At 40.0% G+C, this 11204-nt stretch overlaps 1 protein-coding gene across 1 annotated transcript in view; it reads right to left on the bottom strand.

Moving 5' to 3' along the window:
* Positions 1-317: 317 nt before the first annotated feature.
* LOC139735044 (transmembrane protein 132D-like) overlaps positions 318-11204 on the bottom strand; it is a 74343-nt gene continuing 63456 nt past the window's right edge. Inside the window, exons 5-11 of the mRNA XM_071645819.1 lie at positions 10416-10559; positions 8474-8679; positions 5782-5909; positions 4533-4693; positions 2942-3139; positions 2033-2170; positions 318-1740 (exon numbers count right to left, since the gene is read on the bottom strand). Coding sequence (XP_071501920.1) covers positions 541-1740; positions 2033-2170; positions 2942-3139; positions 4533-4693; positions 5782-5909; positions 8474-8679; positions 10416-10559 — 2175 coding nt within the window. The 3' untranslated portion in view covers positions 318-540. The remainder of the gene's footprint in view (positions 1741-2032; positions 2171-2941; positions 3140-4532; positions 4694-5781; positions 5910-8473; positions 8680-10415; positions 10560-11204) is intronic.

Below are 11204 nucleotides of genomic sequence, written 5' to 3'. Positions count from 1 at the left end.
CAAGTCCTGTATCTCAAATTTTGGTGAAAATGACTTTTGGGGATTTATGGTCAGATAATCAGTAAAGTGATGTCCTGTCCAAATCCTAGCTGTCATACCCAAACAATGTCACTGGAAAGGCTATCCCATAAGATATAGTGCTTTGGCTGCCATGTTTTTTTTGGTTTTTTTTCTTGTTGCTCTCTTGTACATTTGACATTTTGTAGATACGAGGTCTTGTCACCCCAGCGACAATATATTGTAAGTTAAAAGACACCAACCACATCTGACTGAGATAATCAACAGACAAGGTTGAGATTGGTTCGTCGGTGATTGGATGTTGGTCAGTATTTTGCGTAACTATTTCTGTTTGGCTGAAAGAAACATAGCAGTACACTCCAACATCATCGCACAGTGTCTGCACACACTGGACAAAAACTCTGGCGGGAGAATTTTCCATGGCAAGTAGAAGAGTGCTGTAGATATTTTGAAGGCTACCGCGAGTCCGCCTGAGACAAACACCGCATGCACTCTGTCCAGAGACCACCTGTCCTACCGCTGCTATGTACAGCTCTCCTTCAGGCTGTCTAAATAGTTCACAATCTGATTATACTCCATTCCCTCAAATCCTGATTTCAGATGCAAGCTTTCATCCGAGGGATTTAAAGTTATCCGGACATCGCAAGAATTGTTAGACTGGTTAGTGTTTGACACTGTTGGTGCATTCACTGAAGACTGACTGCCAATATCATTGGATGACACTGGTTCCAGCCTCGGTGAATGGTTAATGCTAGTTTTCTTGGTATGTGATTCATCGCTGCATGAATTGTCCGCTATGTGGCAGTCCCGCTCAAGGTCAGGTAATGAATCATCTTCGTTGTCATCACAGTCCAACACCACACCACAATCTGGTTCCTGAGAGTCTTGGTTGCTAGGGTGACACTCCGCTGACTGAGACAGCACCGTCTCCTGTAGGGCGCCCTCACGTAGCCTGCGACACTCTCCTAGGCAGTGTCTCTCCACGCTCACCTCACTCTCGGTGCCGATGGCCTCGTCGCGACTACTCCCCTCCTCCTCATCCTTGTGCCTAAGAGGGATGTTCTCCGACGGTTCGGCCGAGATGCGTGGATGCTCCTCATGCATCCCAAAGAGCACCCAGTTCTGGGGGTACATGGCTGGCCCCTGGTGGGTCTTTGGGATTCTCTTGGATCGACGATAGCGCGCCATGAACATGACACAATTCACCATGAACGCCAGTATGGCTAGAGAGAACACACCCAGCAGTACATACATCCCAATCTCGATACCAGACATGCGTTCTGCATCATTGCTGTAATCATTTGTGTCGTCACCATCTCCGGGTCCAACTGTACCGTCTGCACCATTCTCTTCCCTGTTTTCATTTTGTGGCCCGTGGTAGACCCGATTGAAATCGATATCGATGGGGATAGAGGAGATGACGCTGGAACCCTTCTTCACGTTGGCGTCATCTTGCAACTCGAAGTTGGTCCTAACAATCCCATAATCCACCGCACCGTGCACCTTGGTTAGACTCCTCCAAAGGCTGTCGGAACCCTGTGGAGGTGACTCGCCCTCAGAGCCAACCAGACCGGCATACTTGGGGTTGTTGAGGGTGACATTGATGGGGATGATGCCGCGGGTGATGGTGCTGCCTCGTCTCTTCATGCATGGCTCCGGCAGCTCCACTTCCAGCGTGATGGTGGTTGACCCTTGACCCATAGCAATAACTCCGGGGTACGCCTGTTGGATGAATGCAGCAGAGAGTTGCTTTAAGTTTTGTTATACCGACTGTTTCACTTACTTCTCACATATTACTCATTAGTACACTTGACTCTCGTTAACACTGATATAATAGATTCTTGTTCTAACAAAGTTTTTTTTTTCTGAGAATGCCCAAAGTTTCTTTGCATTTTATTAGTTTTAAAATCCAGGCATAACAAACTTTCTATATGATAATCTCTTTTTCCATGCACAAACAATGATTACATGGCCTTTCAACTTTTTTACTTTTGGTAAATTTGACTACGCTCACCTGCAGAGAATCTGGACTATCTAGGATGATGCTGGGATCCAGTGTTGTTATGGCAATGGTGTAATCATTGGTGCTGATATCTTGGAGAGCGAGACTTGAGCCATCGTCAAAGAATATGACTGCACTTAGGAAGGCCTCCTGTGGGTGATAAGATGAAAGCATGAATGATTGTATCATGGGTACTGAGTAGGATACCGGTATTATGCAGATACAGTGCACTACCGTTAAAATGAACACGGTTATAACAAAATTCCAGTTACAACGAAATAAAAATCCAGGTCGAAAATTATAGGCTCTATGTTTTTTATTGTTTATTTGTTCAGTTAAAATGAAATTTCAATATAACGAAAGAAAACTGCTGGTCCCAAGGACTTCGTTATGACGGGAGTCTACTGTAATGCACACGACACAGGGGCATTAGTAAGAATTATCCACCAGATAGTTACTTTGGGACAGTCCAAAACATATAAGACAAAGCTGACGGTGTTTTGGACTGTTCCACACAGGGTGGATAATTTTACTAAATGCCCAAGCAAGTAATGTGCATTATATGATTTATAAAATTTAGGCAACATGATTTGAATAAAGCGGCAGCCATTTTCGCAAGATTCCCAGTCCAGCTAAAAGCTAACTGAACTGCATCCACAAATACTTGCGAAGCATACATAATGCCAAGGCAGTAGTTGAGTGCACAGGAGCAGCCACTGGTACTGGTCATTAGTATATTAATGCCCGGAGAAAAGTACATTTGGGGCTTTAGGAAAAATAATACGACTGGTCATGTGATAGCTCTCAGCCAATCATTTGATTAGGATCCACATCACAATTAATACTAAACTACTCTACAATTACCCACTTTCAATGTAATCATCTGTTTTGTGGAATTACACACAAGAGTCACAGACGTACCTGATGTTCCACAAAGAGGTCACTCAGGGCTGTGACACTGGCAAGCTTGACTCTTGACCCCTGACCTGTGATGTCACTGACACTGAGGGCCATGCCCGAGACCAGTGTGACATCCATGTAGGTAGCAACGTTGACCTTGTCTGCTGCCACCAAGAGTCCACTCTCACCCAGGATATCTCTGCTCCTGGGGTGCAAAATCTGTAGGGAAAGAAAAATCCCATTTGACTTAATACTTGTTACAGATCAAATACAGTTTTCTCAAAGTTCAACTTGGATGATTGTTCTTCTGTTATCATTGGTTAAGCAATGTCTGTCCACACTTCATAGATCTTGACCCTTGTATGCCACATTATATTACCTGTCCACAGATTTGCGTGTGAAATTTGTTGGCATTTGATGCATTTGATGCACTGGTACAGAAAGGATTAATAAAAGATTTCTAGCCACATTTTAAAGGGACTGTACAGTACTGGTTGAGGTGGGGATTCAGGTTTTGAACATTCCTGAGTGAGATAATGAGAAACCTCTTATGAAATATGAAAGAGCATGTAATTTTAAGAAGGATTCAACGTTTATTTGATGAAAATTGGTTTTCAAGTGGCTGAGATATCAAAAAAAGTGATAATAATAAAAGGCAACAGGCCATGCCTTTTATCAGGATCTCTTTGTTTCACCTTGTTTTTGGACATCTCAGCCATTTTAAAACCGATTTTCATCAAATAAACTTTTGATACCCCTTGGAATTGCATGCTCTTTGACATCTCATAGAGTGGTTTCTGAATATCTCGCAAAACGTTAAAAGCTAAATCCTCACCTCAACCAGAACTGTACGCACCCTTTAAACCAATTTTTTTTAATTTCACTCTCTTCCAGAGCACCACTCTCAAAGACCAGTCTTCTAGCTGAGGATGCCCTTGAATTACAGCATGTAAGGAGAGGGGCATCAGGAGTGTGCAGATAGAGAGAAGATTTCCTGGTATTCAAAGCCTTCCAAGCTTTCTACAGCTTTGCACTAGTTTCTTCATATTGTCACTGTTCTGTTCAGCTCATTTCACTCTAACTGTGAAATATAGATATTTCACACGGGCCATTCTCCTACCTCACCATCAATTTTTTGGAAACCTCCTTTAGATTTTTCATCAAAGATGTCTTTGAAACATATCTGTGAATACTTGGAAAGAATTCAGACAGAAATGTAAAAAAGTCATGAAGTTTAGCATACTAATATTTGGACAGACAAAATAACCATATAATCAATTACTGCAGAAGAAGCAATATAAGAAGAGATTTTTAAGAATACTCTATCTAATGTACCAATATACGTGCCAATAGTGACCAGTCCCATGGCACACAGCATTCAACAATGTTTTGAGAAAAGTTTTGTTCACTCCTGGCTCTCCCTCCTTAAAATAACAAACAGAACTTTACATTTTCTCCAATATAATGGAATTATGATAATTATCATTCAAATGGTCAGTGGAAAATGCTCTTACAGCTGGACTTGGCAAGCATAGATTGTCCTGCTGGTAAACTGCTATTTGGTTTTATGTAATGTACAAACTGGCTATCACATTGCCTAAGAAAAACAAACCTGTATTTTGGTATTCCCAGGCATCCTAGCAAGGATATTGGTCCCCTCTACTTGGGCGATGGTACGATCCAGTACTGTGATTTGGTCCTTGACTAAATGAGTGACGGACTGTTCCAAGTTCTCTCCAAATAGGTAGATCCTCTTGCCGTCAGGTCTTGACACTGCAGCAAACAAGAAAAAGCAGTGAACATGAATGTTATTCTTCATGACAATTTCTTTCATGTTTCACAACCGTTTTAAACAGAAGTAATGCAAGGTCCAATATTTCAGCTTGTAGATAGGTTTTGGTTACCACATGAACAGATTAACGATTTGTTCCCATCCAATCCAAAACAGATGATAACACTACAAAAGTTAATCATCCCACGAAAGTGATGGTGTTTAAGGCCATATAAAAACGTTTTTATACTAATAATTAAGTATGTCAAAGAAAATAATACTTTCTGTAAATTTCAAAAATATATACAGTTGACTCCAGTTATGACAAAATCCTCGGGACTGGCAGTTTTCTTTCGTTATATTGAAATTTCATCATAACAAGTTGGCAATAAAAGACATAGAGTGGATAATGCTGTAGCATGAATTTTTACTTTGTTGTAACCGGAATTTTGTAATAACCGTGTTCGCTATAATGGGAGTGCACTGCATTTCATCATCAACAAACAAGTTATCTCCAGTGACAACTTGCACACATATACACAAATAAGTGGCAAAAGTCTTGACAGTGATGGCCTTCCAGAAAAGTTTCAAATTTTACGCTTCATATTGGCAGGTCTATCAGTTCCAGAAGTATGTTTGGATGTATGGTTACATTCTGAGAGAACTGCATTTGGACAGTTGCTTTTCTACCACATTTCTGCTGCAATAACAACACCACAGCAGCCATGGATGTGCATTTGGTAACTTTCTTGTCATTTCACATGTTTAAAATCCAACACAGATGGACCTAAAGCTTATTCCCTTTTCTCCGGAGCAGCTTCAACAAGTTTATCTTGCCATAGATTTCCAGTTTTCTCCATTTATGGGTCCCAGACAGATTTCCCCTGGGTGGTGGTGGTGGTGGGGTGGGGGGGGGGGGGGGGGGGGGGGGGGGGCTATGTCTGCATGACATTTCCCTGTAAGCTTGATCTTTGAAAAGCAACTCCATTTGAGGTAGCATTCAGCAGAATGTGCAACATGAACACAAATATCCAGCCCACAGCTTCACATAATACAAAATAAATACACCAATGGATTTCCCGACACTTACTGGAGTTTGCGTGCGGGGCGTAGAATCTGGTGTAGACCTTGACCTTTGACTGTTGATACTTGAGTCGACACTTTGTCTTCTTGGAGTCTCCGCCTCCATTCAGCATCTGATCCGGCTCCGGAATGCCACTGCATCACAAAGAGAAAACAAATGTGGCAACCATTTAGACATCTCACCCTCTAGCCTAGTTTCAAGTACACTCCATCTCTTAAATTAACACATTAGAACAGTCTTGAACTGAGACTATTCCCTAAATAAATAACATCTATGCCATATATTTCATGAGTATGACATTCTCTTTGGAGGACTACGAAATGAGGACAAAGTGCCCTGCCTAGGGGCAGAATCCGCTGCTGCCAGGGGATTTGAACCAAGGACCTACTGATTGATAGTTAGCAGTGGTCTTATCGCTAAGCCACAGCTTCTATTAGGAGCAAACTGGAAAGAGATAGAGGGATTGTATTGCTTTGGTTGAGACCTAACTTTAGGTTTCTGTTATTCTTTTGGTGAGATAATGAGAAACCTCTAATGAAATATGAAAGAGCATGTAATTCTAAGAGGAATTCAACATTTATTTGATGAAAATTGGTTTTGAAATGGCTGAGATATCCAAAACAGAGAATTTGTAATAAGAGGTTGGACCCACCTTTTATTATGATAGCTTTGTTTAGCTTTGTTTTCCTTTGTTTTTTGATATCTCAGCCATTCCAAAAACGATTTTCATCAAATAAACTTTATAGCAGGAGTAAAGCTGAAATCCTATTGATCAATCTTTCATGGGGCCAGCTAGCAATCATCCACTCTTACCATCATCGGTATCTGAGGACCATTTTGTTGCTAGTGAGACAAGACCTTGTATTCCAAATTATGGTGAGAGTCATTTTTTTTTTTTTTTTTTAGATTAATGGTCAGATAATCACTTATTAAAGTGGTGTCCTGTCCAAATCCTAGCTGTCTTACCCCCAAAATGAAGCCACCACAGCATGTCAAAGGAAATGCAATCCCATTTGTTATAGTGCTTTGGCTGCCATGTGTTTTTTACTCTTCTGAACATTTGGCATTTTTGAGATAAAAGGTTTTGTTGTTCCAATAGAGGTACAAAGAACATTTTGGCAATCAAATCCTGAAATCAAATCCTGGAAATTATTGTCCCTTGGTCAAATAAAAAACAAACAAACAAACAAACAAACAAATTCAAACTGATGATACTTATATGCACATATTTCTCCCTGAGAGTAACAAATAAAGAGTGGGAAGGAAAGAGAGAAAAATAGAAGTACAAATGAGTTGCAGAACTTATATGTTTATGATATTTTTTCCAGCATTCAAACAGCCATGTTCCTTGATATGGTTGATGGAACATATTCAAGGCCACATGTTGCTTCTCAGCACGCTGTTGATGAAGAATGTAGTCTCTTCAAAGAGCTAAACCCTTGAAGCATGGCAGCTTCGTTTTATGTTCAGCTACCAGCCAAGACTAAAAACAGAGCCCTGCCAACGCCACTGGCAACTCGGTTCTCTGTAATGTCTATGACACATTGTAGCAGTGATTTTCAAAGGGTTACCAGTGGTTTGTTCTCTGACAGGTGGAACAAATTAATACAGTGGTATGTAGTCTCCATAGCACATAGCACAGACCCTGTTTAACTTGACATATTTATTCAAACTGCCTACTTTTTTGCCAGCTATACGCCAGTTCAGAATTACATGTTGTGCACGAGCACATAAAGGTCATTTTAAATGCGGTAGACAACACAATGAGAAACAGAGTACAGTAGCTGAATGATATCTTTATGGTAAAGTAAAAAAAGATTTCCACATATTCAAAGCAGCTTGCTAACATAAAAGCAAGCTGGATTATGTAATAAAGTGTGTGATATCTAGCTTGGCAACTGTTTTGTTTTGATGGTTTAAAATTTGGGGTCACTTGAACCTGTGCTAACTGCAAAATAGTCTAATGCCAACTGCGTTTATGTCAAAGAAGGCAGTTAAGTTGGAATGATACCCAATACCTGATGTGGATTGAATAAATTTAGCAATCTTAGAAGAACACATCACTGAAGTTTAAGGAAAATCTGACAATCCATTCAAATTTTATGAATCTTCAAGTTTTGGTGCAGCCATAGGTGGATGAGAAGACTACAACGATTTGTGACGTCACTGCAGGACAGTGATCGGACAATGATAAAAAGAAAGTTAAAGAGAAATCCACAAAATTTAGTTTTTTATGTATTGTACTCATTCTCTTGACTTGTTGCTTTACATATGTTAAAGGTATCAAACACTTTCAGTGTTCTCAAAGAGGCATGTCAAGTGATCTTTCATTATGCTACAAAATTGAAAATCTTGAATTCTAAATATTGCATTTTTAATTGTTGTCCTGCAATGATGTCACAAACTGTTGTAGTCTTCTCATTGGCACCAAAACTGTCAAAATTCATAACTTTTGTCTGGATTGTCCGATTTTCCTCAAACTTTACTGATGAATTCTCCTAATATTGCTGCATTCACTCAATCCACGATTGTATATATTTAGGTATCATTCCCCTCAAATCTAAACCACAGGTTTGTATCTAAATCCCTTTAAATCAAACCATTGATCTGTATTTAAACACCCTTCAAATCAAATCATTGGTTTGAATCTAAACCAGTTTGCACTGTGCAAGCCAATCATGATGGGCTCATGACTCACTCGTCTTGTCGACCCGCTGACACTTTCCAGCCCCGGATGGCGCTCAGCTTGGTGTCGGAGAGAGCCACCCTCAGCGGGAGTTCTGGGACCCACACGCTGAAGGAGGTTGTTGCCGTGTGACCCTGTAGACTGACCTGGATGTCCACTTTCTCTGACCCTAACGTCTCCGAACCGTCCAGGTAGACACTACTACAGCTGCGTCTCACCTTTATACATCAACAAAGATATGTCGTACAAGAGCGTGTGGTGAATCATTTCTTGAATACAGCTGCAATTGAATCTTTATTCAGTCATTACTTGACTTAATACAACAATTGAAGATCCATTATTACTGCTCTAATGCAAATGAATGGTACCTTAAGTCAAATGCTATCTTGATTTTCATTTTATGGGAAATACAGCTTGCAAGTGGAAACATATCTTGAGATTTTATGTAAGACAGAGATAAGAGTGTCAAGAACTGTCAAGAGTATTGACATAGAAAACGTTCATCGGTTGAGGGAAGATTGCGACAAATATAAAGTTAAGTTGAAGCTCCATTTAGTTGTGATATGTCAAGAGAATTGTCCTTCCGCAGCCTCTTCCATTCTTACAATAAGTGAAAATTCTGTCTTCAGTTTCCACACATTGTGTATGTTTTTTTATTCCTTATCAATGAGCCATTCCTGGTGTCTTTCTTCGCTGATGTTGGTTGACTTCCAGGTTAGAAATGGAGATGGAACATCTGTGTGTTAACATTCTACTCTGCATGTCTGCAAGCAAACCCTGCTTCGCTGTGGTGTTCTATAGCAATCTAATAGTACGTTCTGACCTATTCACTCAAACTGGAGAATTCTTCTTAACCCATTAACAGCCATATTCATGCCACCGTGAACAAGCTGCATACAACATTCCCTGCATCCACCCAATCAGCGGAAGTGTTCATCTTTCTTTTTTCTTTTTGTTTTTCAATGAAAGCAACTATGCAATGCAAATACAGGTTGCCTTGAATTGATTCATCATATCTTGACCATCACTTATGCAGCCAAATGAGTATCTACATAAGTGTCATGTATATAATAATATTTAGACTATTTTTCTTCATATTACTTGGATACGCCCACACACACACACACAATCTTCCAAATCAAGACTCTGCCTGTGATGTCATATGTTAATCGTTACTAAAGTACTCATAAGATTAACAAAAAGACAAAAAGACATTGGAATGCACCTTTCCCGAGACTGAACACACCTTGCATATTTCCCTGCAGTTTCTTTTGTTAATCGTATTTGTAACATGGAAACATGCAATTTATGCTCAGTCTATAAAAAGGTGCATTCCAATGTCTTTTGTTAATCATATTATTAGTACTTTAGCAATGATTGACAGATGGTGTCACTGGTAGAATCTTTGTTTGGAAGGATTTTTGTGGGTGTATGCAAACAATCTGAAGAAAGATATAAGAAACATTATTACAAAATACATCGCATGAATTTAGATATTCGTTTGGTCATACACATGATTTTGAGGGTATCATGAATCAGCATAAGTCTACATGAACGTGCATTATATACACATAGTTCCTTGATACACCTGACTTGACTTACTGAGCTCATCACGAACCTTTCATTTCTTGGTTAATTATCAAAGGTGATATATAAAAAAAACACACCAAAAATAAACCGCGACTGGATTTATTGACCTGTAGAGAGGATGCATATAAGCATCTCTGCACTAGTTGTATTACTGGCTGGGGAACAACGGATCAATGGAGATCCCAATCTTCATATCAGACTAAATCTAAAACCATATCACAACCCAAACCCTAACCCTAAGTCCTTTGAGAAAGTCAATCTGGAGCACTTGTCGCAGGAGCAAATATCGAGTCACCCCTTAAACCACCCTATGTGAGGAGTGTTGTTCGACGAATCCTGTGAGATGAGAAAAAGATGGCGGTACCTTCAAGACTTCAGTGTCCACACTGTGACATCTGGCATGACCTGTAGCATCCATGACATCACCCACGTGGGTCACGACCCCTACAGCCAGGGGGATGCTGACCTCCCGACCTGTCAGGATGGCAGTGTTGGTCACACTTGTCTCCTGTCATGGGAATGAAGACAGAAAAACGTCAAATCTTTACAGAAGGCATCTCATAAGTCATGTCATGCCAACAAAACCATACTTTTCACTAGATGGCGACATTTGATACTGACATTTAAACAACAACAACAACAACAACAACAACAACAACAACAACAACAATAGCAACAACAGCAACAACAACAACAAATCATATCTTGAGTGAACCCAGGAAAGAATTTGATTTAAACAAAAATACCAGGTCCAGACAGGCCATATTTTATATTCAGCCTTAATTTCTTGCAAAATTCAGAAGCTCTGTGAGCAATGGCTATACTTAAAAGAAGGAATGCAAGTCTGCATATCTTTGGTGGAGAATGAAGAACCTAATTGAACTATTATAAAATTTTAGAATTTAACTCTGATAGACAGTCCATTTTTGTCACAGCCTAAAACAATGTTAAGGTATTCTTGTGCATTCTGTTAAAGTCGACAGAGCCACATGGAGCGTACATGAAACATTCATATCACCTGAAACTTGAGCTGGTCACACCTGTGCACAAGATTGCTGTTGACATTTATATCTTAAAAGGAAGATATCTAACCATCTTTCTGGCAACCCTCCCATTGACAAAAAAAGAAGAAAATCTGCAGGGGTTGCCGACA

This window comes from Diadema antillarum, unplaced genomic scaffold (assembly GCF_040938485.1).
Source record: "Diadema antillarum isolate AM-2024a unplaced genomic scaffold, OU_Dant_1.0 seq00000562_RagTag, whole genome shotgun sequence".
Classification (NCBI taxonomy): domain Eukaryota; kingdom Metazoa; phylum Echinodermata; class Echinoidea; order Diadematoida; family Diadematidae; genus Diadema; species Diadema antillarum.
Note: the sequence above shows the minus strand (reverse complement) of the source record. Positions and strands in the feature narration are given on the sequence as shown.